The 16,456-nt window shown below is 44.2% G+C and overlaps 1 protein-coding gene across 1 annotated transcript in view; it reads left to right on the plus strand.

The window, feature by feature from the left end:
* The window catches only part of adamts17 (ADAM metallopeptidase with thrombospondin type 1 motif, 17), a 679,121-nt gene that overhangs the window by 84,572 nt on the left and 578,093 nt on the right, over positions 1 to 16,456 (plus strand). Inside the window, exons 5-6 of the mRNA XM_068017704.1 lie at positions 9,007 to 9,090; positions 9,632 to 9,786. Coding sequence (XP_067873805.1) covers positions 9,007 to 9,090; positions 9,632 to 9,786 — 239 coding nt within the window. The remainder of the gene's footprint in view (positions 1 to 9,006; positions 9,091 to 9,631; positions 9,787 to 16,456) is intronic.

Genomic DNA, 16,456 nt, shown 5'->3' on the forward strand with positions numbered 1-16,456 from the left:
ATGCAGTACTCTAGTTGTGGCCCAACCAGAGCTTTATACAGGTTCAGCAAAACCTACCTGCTTTTGTATTCAATACCTCTATTTACAAGCCCAAGGTTCTATATGCTTTACTAACCATTCTCTCAATATTCCCAGCCACCTTCAAAGATCTGTGCACATGAACCCCCAGATTCCTCTGTCCCTTTACACTCTTTAGAACTGTGCCATTAAGTCTATATTGCCTCTCCCTGGAACACCACTGTCTGCCATCCTCCAGTGTGAAAAACAGCTGTTTATCACAACACGCTGTTTTCTGTCCTTAAGCCAAATTTTTTTATCCAAGCTGACATGACTCTCCTTTTCCATGAGCCCCAATTTTGTTAACTAGCCTTTTATGTGGTATATTGTATTATGTTATCTTCCTGGACTTGGCTATACTGGACATAACTTCAAAGTTGACAGATGAGACAAAACTCATCAAGAATGAGGTGAATAGTAGTAGACATCAGGTGGACATAAACTAGTGAAATGGGCAAACACTTGGCAGATGAAATTTAATGCGGAGAAATGTGAAGTGATTCATTTTGAAGGACATATGAAAAGAGGCAATAAAAAATAAATAATACAAAATTAAAGTGGATGCAGGAGCAGAGCGACCTGGGGCTTATGTACACAAATCTGGGAAGCTGGCACGACAAGCTGATGAGGCATATTTTGGGAAAAATTGTGGGATGTTGGGCTTTATTAATAGAGGCATAGATTTCAAAAACAAAGAAGCTAGGCTAAACCTTTATAAAACACTGGTTTGGCCCCTCATGGAGTATTGTGTTCAATTCTGGCCATCACACTTTCAGAAGGATGTCAAGACCTTAGAGAGGATTGTCACGCATTTAAGAAGTGTGGCAATGGAATAGATAGAGTAAAACTGAAGAGTTATAAAAATTGACTTTACCTTTTTAAAATATAGACAATGCTGCTATAAATGGCTGCCAAAAGTAAACTACCTGGCCTTTGTATATTCAAATTGTCTGACAGGGACAAAGGAATACCTTTTGAGCTGGCAGGTGTCAATTACACCCATCCTGAAACATTCCTGAATTGAATGATTCTGAAACAAAGGAAGTATAAAGTAGAAACATCATGACTGGATTATTCTGAACCTGGACCCATCAAGAGGCACTTTTGAATTGAATGGGTTCTTCTGAAACAAAAAAGGTGTGAAGTAGTGACATCCTAGACCACTGTTGGTCACCACAGGGAGGGAGATCCACATCTCCCAACAGAGGCAAAGATGTGAAACTATTTTTGACGTTAAAGGTTTCTCCCTGAACTGAAAGAGACACCCAGAAACAAGCATCACCTAGACGCGTGTTTCCAGCTAAGATGCTAGGATAAATCCAGCAAGCCAGAAGGGATGCGCCCTGCTGTAGAATACGATATCTTTACTTATGCAGCAATGAATTAGAAGTGATCCACTATCTTCAACTGAATTTTCAATAGAGAGAAACATGGCGGCGCAGTGGTTAGCACTGCAGCCTCACAGCTCCAGCGACCCGGGTTCAATTCTGGGTACTGCCTGTGTGGAGTTTGCAAGTTCTCCCTGTGTCTGTGTGGGTTTCCTCCGGGTGCTCCGGTTTCCTCCCATAAGCCAAAAGACTTGCAGGTTGGTAGGTAAATTGGCCATTATAAATTGCCACTAGTATAGGTAGGTGGTAGGGACAGGTGGGGATGTGGTAGGAATATGGGATTAGTGTAGGATTAGTATAAATGGGTGGTTGATGGTCAGCACCGACTCGGTGGGCCGAAGGGCCTGTTTCAGTGCTGTATCTCTAAACTAAAACATAGAAACACCTCAGGCCTGCGACCAACGAGAATCTGACTTAAGAGAGAATTCAACAGGTTTACAGTGACGGCCGAAACCTACCCTACTCAAAACCACTTACCCCTTTTCTCTCTCTGTCTGTCTCCTCGTGTGTGTGTTTGTGCGCGCACAAGCGCGCCTGAGTGAATGTGAGTAGGTGCGATTTGAGAGAATTTCAGGATAAGGCATATTGCTCAATAAATAATTACTCTTCTGTTTTAAACCTACAAGAAAACTTGTCACTCTGTTTATTTCACAAATAAAACACGAAATGGTTCAACCCCAATAACAAAAACACTTGCTGTGGTCAGGTGGCAGATGAACAGTGGGAACCACCCACATTCCTCACCATGTGGCTGCAGATTAAATTTACTAGAAGATACCAGGGATGAGGGACTTCAAATATGTGGAGGGAATGGAGGAGATGGTGGAATACAAACATAAACTTCAAGTCAATGGTCTTTTGCATGCACAAATGGATAAAGCTTAAGGAACAGCTCCAATTTGTTATTCATCCACTTGAATACTCTGTTATACGTAGAACATGCAGATAGATCAAATGTGGAAGAACTCTGTGCAGAGATTAATTAGTTGCTGCAGTCAATTCTAGAAAAGAACTAAACTATTGGGATGTGATGGTTGTGAGCTGCTGGCACTCTGCGGTGATTACTAGCACAAGGTGCCCTGTTCTATTCTCCAGTGCAGTCTATGGCACTACATGTGTTTTCTCACATTCCAATGTGTTTGCATGGCTACCAGGTACACCATGCTATGGACTTCAAATGAGGCAAAACATTTCCCTTATGTATTGTCAAAGGGGCGTTATCTTCACAGAAGTATTTAGCAAGCTAAATTTTGTTGTCGGGAGGGTAAGAACTGATCCATGTTTCACTTCCATCATGTGCAGGTGATGAGCTTTAACTTGATTTGTATGGTTTTATTAAATGAGTGTTTTCTGGACACTACTTGCTTAATATGGAGGCACTCTGGTGTCACTTTAAGGGATTCAGCTCCTGGCATGCACCTGTGTACAACTCATGCATAATTTTTAGATTGACAGTAAGAATGGTGCTTTGTGGGATGTGCCAGGATTTATAGTGCTTAAGCCCCACTCTTCCAATGGAGAATTAGTGAGAACCAAACTGCCATACAGGGAAAGGAATTCTATAGATTTCTGGTGTAAGACCTGTGAATGTCGTCATGATCTGCCTCATGCAAACTGCATTGGAATTGCACCAGGCGCCGTATTGACCCAGGCAACTTTTAGCTGCAGGAGGAGGAGCGGGGGGGCCTCCAGTTGCCATCTTGACTAGAGCAATGACTGAGAGCGATGTCTGTCTGACTGACCTGACAGCAGCCAAGTGCTCCTCTTCTTTAATGGATGCAGACTGCCTTTAAATGGTGTCACTGAGGCCCGATTTCCCCACGCACCCCCACCAATCCGTTGAGCTGCCAATAAACGGTGTGAGTCGCGCTGGCAGCTCGCTGATTAGCATCAAATGAGGCCTCCGGACTCATTTTGCTGCTCCAGTTCCAATATAACCAAGAAGTTGGCAGGTCCTTTCCCAGTCTGTCTCTCCCTGGTGTTCACTGTTTGTGTCTGCAGAGTTCGTGAGTATGCTCTACAAAAGAGAGTGTTCATGTGTGGGCTATTTCTGCATTACGCATTCCAAGATGGAGGGAAAACAAGATTTCTGCTCACCTGGTGCATTCAGAGAGCTGTAGTCCATCACAGGGGGACACATATTGACCCTGGTGCACTTCACACATTTGCATTTTTAAGTAGGGTAAGTGTAATGTTTAATATCTTATTTTGTTACTGTCCTATGAGATGACCTACAAAATAAGATGGCAGCTAAAGAAAAAATGCAAATTATTTTGAACAGTTTCATTGTATCTCTTTGACTCAAACCTTTACCTCGAAGGCACCTCGGTTGAGGGGTGGGTTGGGGGGCTGTCATGGGGTGGCTTGAATCTGAAGGGTTCTGGGTTGGAGACCAGTTGCTCGGAGGATATGCTTCAGGACCTGTTTTGCAGGGTTTCTAGTTGGCAGGTGAAGTGGGGCAGAAGGAAACGATGACAGAGCTGGCAGGGGGCGGCGGTGGCGGTGGTGGAAGGAGGTCTGGCCAGCACAGCATTTCAGATTCACTGCAGGCATTGCATCTGGATCTGGTCTTTATTATCTTTGAATCATAGAAACTTACAGTGCAGAAGAAGGCCATTCGTCCCATTAGCCTCTGCTGGCTAATTGAAGGAGCAGCCACATATTCCTACATTTTGTCCATAACTCAGTAATTTCCTCATCCTCAAGTACCCGTGCTACTTGCTTGAAAATTATTTATGGAGTCAGCTTCCACCATTTTTTCAGGAAGAGCATTCCAGATCCCGACAAGTTAGTGAAAACATTTCTCTTCCTCGCCCCTCTAGATCTTTGTCCAATGATTTTGAATCTGTGGTTTATTTATTTAGAGATACAGCACTGAAACAGGCCCTTCAGCCCACCGAGTCTGTGCCGACCAACAACCACCCATTTATACTCACCCTACAGTAATCCCATATTCCCTACCGACACTAGGGGCAATTTATAATGGCCAATTTACCTATCACCTGCAATTCTTTGGCTGTGGGAGGGAACCGGAGCACCTGGCGAAAACCCACGCAGACACAGGGAGAACTTGCAAACTCCGCACAGGCAGTACCCAGAATCGAACCCGGGTTCCTTGGAGCTGTGAGGCTGCAGTGCTAACCACTGCGCATTGTGCCGCCCATTCGCCAGATGCAATAGTTGTTCTCTAGTTACTCTATCAAAACCTCATCATCTTGAAAAACTCTGAGGTCACCTCTTCACCTTCTTCGTTCCAAGGAGAACAGTCCGAGCTTTTCCAACCCCTCCTCATAACTGAAGTCCTCATCCCTGGGAACATCCTGGTAAACCTCCTTTATCCTTTCTAAGGCCTTTGCATCTTTCCTGAAGTGCGGTGCCTGGAATTGTTTACAATATTCCAGCTGAGGCCTAGCCTGTGATTTATAAAATTCAAGTATGATCTCTTTGCTTTTATATTCTATTACACTATTTATAAATCCAAATAACCCATCTGCCTTTATCAGCTTGTCAGCTTGTCCTGACAACTTTAAGGAATTGTGCATATGGACACCAAGGTGTCTCTGCTCATCGACACTTTTCAAAATCCTGCCATTTATAGTACACCGTCCTTCCATCTTAGTCCTTGCAATGTACATCACTTCACACATTGAACTCCATCTGCCATGCTTCACCATCCTGTCTATATCTTCCCGAAGCCTCTAACTATCCTCGTCATTGCTACATCTTGTATGTAAATTTGTTTCTGCAAAGTCATCTCTCAATGAAGAGAGGTTTTAGGAGGGAGTTTGCAGGAGTTTCTCCTGTTTTTTGGCAGAGCCCTGTGATAGTGATGGAACATGTTCATCCACAGTCTGAGCACAGAAACCGATTCAAACACTTTCAGTTCCCAAAGGGAAGAATTCCAATTGGGAAGGTGACTGAGTCTGGAGTGTACGTGTGACCGCTTTGAGACGACAATGGCAAGTTGGCTCTGGAACTGGGAGGACAGAGTGTCCTCCGGTCCAAGTGCTTTTCACTTTACACCTGCAGAGCTCTGAGATGCAGAGGGATCTGGATCTCCTAGTGCATGAATCGCAAAGGGTTAGTATGCAGTTACAGCATGTAATTAGGAAAGTGAATAGAATGTTATCATTTATGCGAGGGGAATTGAATACAAAAGTAGGGAGGTTGTGTTTCAGCTAAACAGGGCATTGGTGAGACCACATCTGGAATACTGTGTACAGTACTAGTCTCATTTAATGAAGAATGTAAATGAGTTGGCAGTACGGAGAAGGTTTACTAGACTAATACCTGGAATGGCCGGACTGTCTTACGAGGAAAGATTGGAGAGCTAGGCTTGTAGCCACTGGAATTTAGAAGAGTAAGAGGTGACCTGATTGAAACATTTAAGATCCTGGGGGACCTTGACAAGGTGGATGTGGAAAAGATGTTTCACCTTGTAGGAGAATCTAGAACTAGGGGTCACTATTTAAAAATAAGGGGTCGCCCATTTAAGGCAGAGGTCAGGAGTAATTTTTTTCTCAAAGGGTCATGAGTCTTTGGAATTCTCTTCATCAAACGGTGGTGGAAGCAGAGTCTTTGAATATTTTTAAGGCAGAGGTAGATAGATTCTTGATAAGCAAGGGGGTGGAAATGTAGAGTAATCAGTTCAGCCTTATTGAATGGCGGAGCAGGCTCGAAGGGCCGAGAGGCCTACTCCTGCTCCTAATTCGTATGTTGGTATGTTCTGACTGGTCGCGCTCTAACTGCAGGTTTAAAGTGTAAAGACCAAAAGTTCTGATTGATTCCTATGATTAAATGAAATGACCCATAATCCAGTTATGTATAAAGTATGTTTTTATTGATCATTGCTAGTTAAAGGAACTCTGTGATTTTGGCAGCGAGTCAGTAACAGGAAGATTAATGAACGAAATAGTTTTTTTTTTATTAATGCCATATAGTCAGGTAAGGATAGGAATATTAATATCTCTCAAATTGAGAAACAGGAAAAGCTAATTAGAATAGGTTTGTAGAGTGTGAAACATTAGTTAAAATAAACAGTAGTTAAAGTGAAGCAGTATTATAAATGGGCACAAGTTTATTCCTGATACATTGTCAATAAATAGTTACTAGAACTGAATGCTATGTTTCAGTGTGCAATTTGCTGCTTTACCAACAGGAGCTCAGGGTTTTCACATTTCATGGCTGTGGTTGGAAACACAGAAATCCTGAATTGTTGCTTTTTTGGGGATTTTTCCTCCATCTGTTTTTCTTGGGTTCAGCATGTTGGCCTAGTCTTGTAAGTGAGCTCTCATTTCCTGCGACCCGCAACGTGCCTCTACCTGTCCAATACCTCCCATGCCCAGGGATCAATGGCAAACCCTCATTTATATTTAGTTTGCTGGTTTTATTACACGCTCCACTAGACTGTTGCTTAAGCTATAACCTGATGGAGAGAATTATTAACCAGTAAACTGAGAAGTGAACACCAGCTGAACTACCCATCGTTGGAAGATGGGAGAGAAAGAAATTTGTATGGAATAAAGTAAATGCAAAAATGTACCTCTTCCAACGCTGAGCTATCAAAATAAAGATCGATTCAAAACAAACTCACAGGAGCCTAGTATTTCAATAGAATGGCAAGGGCAGTCTCTCATGTAGCTGCTGCTGCAGACATAACAGGTTGAGATTGGTCCTCATGACTATTTTACAATTGGTGCAAAAGGGACCAATTTTGGGACAGAGCTTCCAGTGCCTCGAAGACCCCTGAAAAGCATCCGACCCAAAGTCAGACCATTTTTCAGGGGTGTGGGATGGACACCTAGAAGGGGCCTTAGCATAGGCCCCTAACTAATGAGAGGCCCAATGCCTGATTAAACACTGGGCTGCCCTGAGTGACAAAACAAGAAATACTTCCTTTATACCCATTACTCTGCATTGTTTGTCTTTTTCTCCCTTATGTGCTCTCTGTATTCATCGAAGTGAGGGATGTCAGAGTTGGGAATAGAATGCTTTCCAATTAGTCACAATCAGGCACTCCCAGATGTGGAGTAAAGCTCCCTTTGATCTACTGCGATCTCAGAAAAGCAGCCTGTCCTGCACCAATGTTGCAGTTCCAACATCAACCATGCTAAAACCTACTAGAGTGAGATATCCAATTGTGGCAAAGTTAGGGCAATTTTGTGCTGTCTGCCTACAGCCAGTAGTAACTGACCTCTCCTTGGCTCTGTAACCTCTTCCACCATGGCAATCCACTTCCCTCCAACTCTCAATTCCCGATGAAAGGTCACAGACCTGAAACTTTAACTCTGCTTCTGTCTCCACAGATACTGCCAGACCTGCTGAGTATTTGCAGCACTTTCTGTTTTTTATCTCAATTCCTTCAACTCTGGTCTCTTGTATACCCTCCCCTTTCGCTCCACCATTGGCATCTGTGCCTTCATCTGTCTTGGACCCCATGCTCTGTGATTTCCTCCCTAAAGCTCTCCTCCACACCCCTCCCCCAACTTTGATTGTGGTTTTCTGATCGTAGTGACATCTGTTTATTTGGGTTACCGCTGATGGAAATAGCAAATGTGAGATGAGATATTATCCTTATCTTTGGGCTTCAGCTGAAGCTTTGTATAGGGTGGAATGGCCGCAATCAGTTTCGTTGCCATGCTCTGTGAGTCGTCCCCAATGCTGATGTGAGCCAAACTGTTCCTGTACTTCTCTGCTGGGATTGAGCACACAGTTGTTTATTTTAAGAGGTGATCTTCCTTGGGTAGACTGTTTAATATAATGCTGCATGCCCGCAATTACCCTGCTGGGAGCACCAGATAGAGTCGCTCGTTGTCCGCTGTCACTTTTGAGATATACTGTGTCCAAGAAACACATACCATCAGTTGTCTTTTTTTCCCTCCCCACCCCCGCTACAGAGAGTGCTATTTTCTTGGAACTGCATCTAGGAGATATTATCACCCATTACTTCTAAGCTACTTGGGCATGCTCCAGCCTGGTTGGGAATGTTGACCCTGTGCTCTCGGTATCTCCACTGATAGTCAAGCCCTGCCCTTTGCCCTGCCGGGTGAGTGCTGCATTGACTGGTCGAACTGAGCCCCTGAGGTACCAACAATGAGGCTTTGAAATCAATGTGTAAATCTTGCTTTCTGGCCAAGACATTTCCTAACTTGTCAGCTCGGTGCTGCAGCGGAGAGATGCTGTTAATAGTGAGGTAATTTGCACACAGGGAAGGAGTGAAAATGAAAGAATCACAAGGCATGATTTGAACACTGAACTTGAGACCAGCGCTGGCAGAGGCTTTGTCGCAGGATCCTGACCTCGGTCTTTCTGCTGCTATTTGCCCTCTCTGCTCCCTCACCCGCCCTCTCCTGCTTTCCTCTTGCCCCCACCCTCCCTCTCACTCTCCTCTCACCCCCACCCTCCACCTCTCTACCCTGCTAATGTGATGGTTGTGACAGTTTACAATAGTGTTAGTTTTCCTTTCTCAGTGTGGCTATGGTTGGATGTGTTAACCTGTTCGTGCAGTCTGCCTCCTTTCTCTGTTATCATTGCAGCTGAAAATTACATTTCATTTTGACAGGTATACAACATGTTTCAGCATCACACTTTGGGAATCAAGATCAATATTCAAGTGACCAAACTAGTCTTGCTTCACAGACGTCCGGTAAGTATAATAGGAGCAGGAGGCGGCCATTCAGCCCCTTGAGTCTGTTACACCATTCAATTAGATCATGGTTGATCTGTATATATCTATCCGCCTTGGTTCTGTAACCCTAAATACCCTTGCTTAACAAAAAAAACCTTTTGGATTTCACCCATCACAACATCTGCCATTAATCATAATAGCAACCCATGGTCACATGACTGGCTAGTATTCAGAGAGTGATGAGAGATCACATTGGGTTTATTTTGTATAATTTAATTAGAAAAGCTCAGCATTTTAATCTATAAAAATGTTAAGTCGTTTTTTAAATTCCTTTTGAATAACAAAAACAATTTCATACCACATCAATCCAAATTTTTTAAAGTTTCTACACCAAACTACAGTTGCTAAGCAACCAGTTAGTTACACATTGTAGAATTTTTCAGTACATTTATTCTTAAAAGCTAAAAATCACTTTTTTTTGGCAGTGATTTTTCTTTTGCTTCAAGTAGCTTTGGATTTTCCTTTTTTTGCATAATACATTTTGAAAACCTTTTCTTAGGAACAACTCATAATTGGCCATCATGGAGAGAAGTCGCTGGAGAGCTTTTGTCATTGGCAGTACAAGGAATTTGGAGTGAAATATCTGGGGAATAACCAGGTACCTGGTGGGAAAGATGACTTCCCAGCTGTCGACACTGCTGTATTTGTCACAAGGTACTTCTTTAGTTTCTGTCTCGCACAGAACTATTTGTGTTCTTTCAGCTGGTCAATACAGTGCTTTAGAGTTGAATAACATCCTCTCCTTGAGCTTGTATGTGAACGTGCAAAGCTTGTGCTTGTCTGAATTGCTTAAAATATCTCCCCCCATTGACATTAAACTCCAAACAGATTCTTGCACTCTGACCAGAACCTTGTGTCCATTATTGTGCTTGTGAGAACCTGAACTGTTGAAGGAGAACTGAATACTTCAAGTAATAACAACTTGCATTTATATAGTGCATGTAACACAGTAACATGTCCTGAAGTACTTCACAGGCGTTATCAGATGGAATTTGATACTGAGCCGCATAAGGAGATATTAGGACAGTGCAAATAACTTTGTCAAAGTTTTAAGGAACAGGAGTGAGAGGCAGAGAGGCAGAGAGGTTTAGGGAGGGAATTCTGTCTCTCAGAATAATTTAAGAATAACTTTTATTTCATATGGGACGTGCACCCAGTATCCAGCTCACGCCCTTCCTCATTCTCATCACTTCAGTGACACAGGAAAGCATGAGTTCATTGGGTTGCTTTGTGAGACTATCTCATAGATTATCAGCCTCTTATCAAATCACAATGATAATATTGGAAAGTGCAAGCAGCCATTTATAAATGACTCTTTTCTGGTTAGTCTTTTAAAATTTGTTCTTGGGATGTGAGCTGCACTGACTGTCCCTGGTTGTTCAGAAGATAAAGGTCAACCTGAAAGTGTGGGACTGGAGGCACGTGTAGACCACACCAGCTTTGGGGGGTGGCAGGTTCATTTCCCTGAAGGACGGCAGCACACTGGTAGCTTTTATGGCCGTTTGATCCAGTGCTAGATCACAAATTACCAGATTGTTTGTTTTGGATTTAATTTTCTCTGCTGGGATTATGCACTTGCGATCTCTAGGTTGCTTGAACAGCACGAATACGATTAAGCTGCCATAGCTGTCCCCATGCATAACTATATTTATGAAACTAATTACTATCAAGACAAATCACTTGTATGTTGGAATAGAACTTTTCTGTTCATCGTAATACCTGCCAGTCATATAAAATATTTTATGCAGTCTATCTCATAAAGGACTTTTGCAGCCAGAGTGTGAGGTAGGGTGGGCGGTGGACGATTTAACCCAAACCCAAAAGTACATTCAAAATATACATATGTGAGGGCTGTGGTAACAAGACCATCAGTTGCGGTTGAAGGGGGGCAGTGTCTGGCCCCAGACTGGGGCTCGCTGGTTGCAGTATAAAAAGAACCCGTGCCAAGTCCTACCAAAAATGTTTAATTTGCAGTCTGGTGGCCTTTTTTTTAAATTCTTTCAGGTGATGTGCATGTTGCTGGCTAGCATATATTGCCCATCCCTAATTGCCCTCACGAAAGTAGTGGTGAGCTGCCTTCTTGAAGCACTGCAGTCCACGTGGTGTAGGTACACTCACAGTACTGTTAGGAAGGGAGTTCTGGGATTTTGACCCAGTGACAGTGAAGGAACAGAGATATAGTTCCAAATCAGGATGGTGTGTGGCTTGGAGGGAACTTGCAGGTGGTGGTGATCCCAAGTGCCTGCAGCCCTTGTTCTTCTGTGTTATAGAGGTTGCAGGTTTGGAAGGCGCTATTAAAGGAGGCTTGGTGAGTTGCTGTAGTGCATCTTGCAGATGGTACGCACTGCTGCCGTTGTGAGTCAGTGGTGAAGGGAGTGAATGTTGAAGGTGGTGGATGGGGTGTCAATCAAGCGGGCTGCTTTGTCCTGGATGGTGTCGAGCTTCTTGAGTTGTTGGAGCTGCACCCATCCAGGCAAGTGGAGAGTATTCCATCACACTCCTGACTTGTGCCTTGTAGATGGTGGACAGGCTTTGGGGAGTCAGGAAGTGAATTACTTGCCATGGAATTCCCAGCCTTTGACCTGTTCTTGTCGCCATGGTATTTATATGACTTGTTCAGTTAAGTTTCTGGTCAATGGTGTTATGACCAGGTGACGGAGGGGTCTCGGGCTCCCCTTTCATACCTTCTCTGGTTTGACTGCAACAGGGTTTATCCTTTTTTAACAGTGATTTAACTTACCACCTCAGTGAGCGCTTGCTCTTGTTCCTCTAATAATTGACAAAGAACCAATCTGACAGGTTTTCTTGGGTTTAAACTCCCTGCTTCCACAAAGACTCCCCTTGGACTGGGCCACACCTGGGCAGGACTGGCTCAAGATGCAGGACACAGCACAAGGCAGGAGGTCCCCCTCCCCCATTCCCTGCTTCCACAAAGACTTCCCTTGGACTGGGTTACCTGGGCAGGACTGGCTCAAGGTGCAGGACACAGCACGGTGCAGGACACAGGGCAGGTCTCCCTCCCCTCCCCCACTCCCTGTTTCCACAAAGACTCCCCTTGGACTAGGTCACACCTAGTTACTAGGGGACATAGGTTTAAGGTGCGAGGGGCAAAGTTTAGAGGAGATGTGCGAGGCAAGTTCTTTACACAGAGGGTGGTGAGTGCCTGGAACTTGCTGCCGGGGGAGGTAGTGGAAGCAGGTACGATTGCGACGTTTTAAGAGGCATCTTGACAAATACATGAATAGGATGGGAATAGAGGGATACGGACCCCGGAAGCGCAGAAGGTTTTAGTTTAGGCAGGGATCAAGATCGGAGCAGGCTTGGAGGGGCCGAATGGCTTGTTCCTGTGCTGTACTGTTCTTTGTTCTTTATTATCCTTAACACTCTAAACCGGTTAATATTACTAAAATATGCTATGCTCACATTCACATGAGAGACACACACACACAAATAAATTAGAGAGAAACAGAGTAGGGTGGTTGGAGTAGAGTCTGAAATAAATAGAATTTAAATACAGTTCAGCAGTCTCTTAGTTGAAATTGTAGTCCTGAAGTCTTTGCTGGGCCACGTGCAAAGTTGTAGGTTTGCTTCTCAGGCTCCGGAAGGCAGAAGAGGGGGTTTAAATCATTGTCCCCAAGTTGTTGGTTGTGCTGGTCTGTAGGTTTGAGGCTTTAGCAGTTGTAGCTGGGCCTTCTCTGGATCTGTATTTGAGAGAGAGAATGAGATTGCTGCCTCCTTTATGGTTTCTCAGTTAATGTTCTGCTGTCTGAGTCACAACTCACAATCTCCTAGAGTTGCACGAGCAGTCTCACGACATGACCACCTCTGTACTTTAATGAGGTTCTTCTGAAATTTTCTCATTCAAGGCTCTTCCCTCAGGCTGTCCAGACATACTTGGTGGGGGGTTGGCTCTTTCAGAGTCTGTATGTCGATGGCTCTTGACGACTGTATTAATGAGGTAATTGAATCAGAGAGCATCCCATTGACTCAACCTAACCAGAACAATCATGTTTGTTTCAAGTCTGCTCCGTTAATGGTTCATGTGCAAATGCATTGGCCATCTTGGCTGCTAGCTTTTATTTTTAAAACATTATTTGTAAAAGCTTCCAGTAAAAGTCTCGGGCAAAGTTCCAATCGATGAAATTGATATTTCCCATTTGGCATGTTGTCATCCTGTTTTCTTTCCCTTGGGAAATATTGTGGTACATCTTTAAGGCAGCAAAAGATCACTTCTTTAAGGCAGCCAGCTGCATAAGTTACTTAGTGAAAGTGCATCTTGGTTGCCTAGATACAACCTTACAGAGAGGGAGAACCGGACATACAATGTTGCAGTTTGATTTGAAACTGGCTGGCAAAAAACTGTTTTGTTCAGAGACAGACGGACTCAGCTGCATGCTAGCACCTGAAAGAGCTCAGACAAATTTAAACTGAAGGAAGAGACGTTAGTTTGTTTATTTCTCGGTATTCTGAAAAGTCAAGCTATATTAATTGCTTAAAAAAAATAGCAAATTGTTGATCTTGCTGTGTTCATCGCTGGAAAAAGAGTAGCACTTCAACTCCTGAACTGGACTGCTGAATGTCCGTCCATTGAAGACCCTGTTTTTTTTTTTTCCCATCGGACAACTGCAAAGACTTCAAGCAACCTTGAACTGTTTCTGCATTGCAGATTCCATTTCATCAGGAACATAAATCTGCAAAGACTTTATTGTTATTTCTATTTGTTTGGGGAACTAATTAAACAACAAAAATACTATTAGTTTGAGTATATGTATGCGAACGCAGGAGTTAAATTTTTAAATAAGTTATAAGGTCTTTAGATATTGGTTTATCTTCGTGTTTAAGATTTTTAAAGTTTTTTTAATAAACATTTAATTTGTTGATATCGAAAGATACCTGGTTTAGTTCGCCTCATTTGGGGGTTGTTTCAATCCGGCTGCTGCTTTCTTTGATTTTGGAAAGCTTAAAGGTATGTATGATGTGACCTGTGGAGCAGCGGGACTGAATTGACAGTGCGTTGCTCCCATCACAGTCAGAATCATATATTTTGATTGGGAGCTTTGTCCTGAGCAGTCATGCCATAACAATGTGAGGTTTTCATAACACCAGGATGTTGATAGCGAGGGATTCAATGATAGTAATGCCATTGAACATCAAGAGGAGATGGTTAAATTCTCACTTATTGGAGATGGTCATTGCCTGGCAATTGAGGATACTTGCCTCTTATCAGCCCAAGCCTGATTGCTGTCCAGGTCTTGCAGCATGTGGGCATGGACTGCTTCAGTATCTGAGGAGTTGTGATTGGTGCTGAACACTGTAATCAGTGAGCATTCTGACTTTTATGATGGAGGGAAGGTCATTGATCAAACAGCTGAAGATGGTTGGACTGAGGACACTACCCTGAAGAACTCTTGTAGTGATGTCCTGTGGCTGAACTGATTGACCTCCAACAACCACAACCATCTTCCTTTGTGTTAGGTATGACTCCAACCAGTGGTGTGTTTCCCCCCGATTCCTGTTGATTTTAATTTTGCTAGGGCTCCTTGATGCCATACTCGGTCCAATGCTGCCTTGATGTCAAGGGCAGTCACTCTCACCTCACCTCTTGAGTTCAGCTCTTTTGTCCATGTTTGAACCAAGGCTGTAATGAGGTCAGGAGCTGAGTGGCCCTGGCGGAACCCAGACTGAGCGTCACTGAGCAGGTTATTGCTAAGCAAGTGTTGCTTGATGGCACTGTTGGTGACACCTTCCATTGCGTTATTGATGATTGAGAGTAGACTGATGGGGCGGTAATTAGCCGGGTTGGACTTGTCCCGCTTTTTGTGTACAGGACATACATGGGCAATTTTCCACATTGCCGGGTAGATGCCAGTGTTGTAGCTGTACTGGAACAGCTTGGCTAGGGGTGCAGCAAGTTCTGGAGCACAGGTCTTCAGCACTATTGCCGGAATATTGCCAGGGCCCATAGCCTTTGCAGTATCCAGTGCCTTCAGTTGTTTCTTGATATCACACGGAGTGAATAGAAGTGACTGAAGTCTGGCATCTGTGATTTATTTATTTTTTTTTATTTAGAGATACAGCACTGAAACAGGCCCTTCGGCCCACCGAGTCTGTGCCGACCATCAACCACCTATTTATACTAATCCTACACTAATCCCATACTCCTACCACATCCCCACCTTCCTCATATTCCCCTACCACCTACCTATACTAGGGGCAATTTATAATGGCCAATTTACCTATCAACCTGCAAGTCTTTGGCTGTGGGAGGAGCACCAGGCGAAAACCCATGCAGTCACAGGGAGAACTTGCAAACTCCACACAGGCAGTACCCAGAATTGAACCCGGGTCACTGGAGCTGTGAAGCTGCGGTGCTAACCACTGCGCCACTGTGCTGCCGCTGGGGACTTTAGGAGGAGGCCGAGATGGATCATCAACTCGGCACTTCTGGCTGAAGATTGTTGCAAATGCTTCAGCCTTATCTTTCGCACTGATGTGCTGGGTTCCCCCATCATTGAGGATGGGGATATTTGTGGAGCCACCTCCTCCAGGTAGTTGTTTAATTGTCCACCGCCATTCATTGCTGGATGTTGCAGGACTGCAGAGCTTAGATCTGATCCGTTGGTTATGGGATCGCTTAGCTTTGTCTTTCGCATGCTGCTTACGCAGTTTGGCATGCAAGTAGTCCTGGGTTGTAGCTTCACCATGTTGACACCTCATTTTGACGTATGCCTGATGCTGCTCCTGGCATGCCCTCCTGCACTCTTCATTGAGCCAGGGTTGGTTTCCTGGCTTGATGATCATGGTAGAGTGGGAGACATGCTGCGCCATGAGATCACAGATTGTGGTTGAGTACAATTCTGCTGCTGATGGCTCACAGCGCCTCATGGATGCCCAGTTTTGCATTGCTAGATCTGTTCGCATTCTATCCCATTTATCACGGTTATAATGCCACACAACTCGATGGACGGTATCCTCAATGTGAAGGCGGGACTTCATCTCCACAAGGACTGTGCGGTGGTCACTCCTACCAATACTGTCATGGACAGTTGCATCTGTGGCAGGCAGATTGGTGAGGACGTGGTCAAGTATGTTTTTCCCTCTTGGTTCCCTCACCACCTGCCGCAGACCCAGTCTAGGAACTATGTCATTTAGGACTCGGCCAGCTTGGTCAGTAGAGGTGCTGTTGAGCCACTCTTGGTGATGGACATTGAAGTCCCCCACCCAGAGTACATTCTGCATCCTTACCACCCTCCAAGTGCTGTTCAACATGGAGTACTGACTCATCAGCTGAAGGGGGGGGGGGGGGGGGGGGTGGGCGGCGGTA

Source organism: Heterodontus francisci, chromosome 38, assembly GCF_036365525.1.
Source record: "Heterodontus francisci isolate sHetFra1 chromosome 38, sHetFra1.hap1, whole genome shotgun sequence".
NCBI classification, from domain to species: Eukaryota; Metazoa; Chordata; class Chondrichthyes; order Heterodontiformes; family Heterodontidae; genus Heterodontus; species Heterodontus francisci.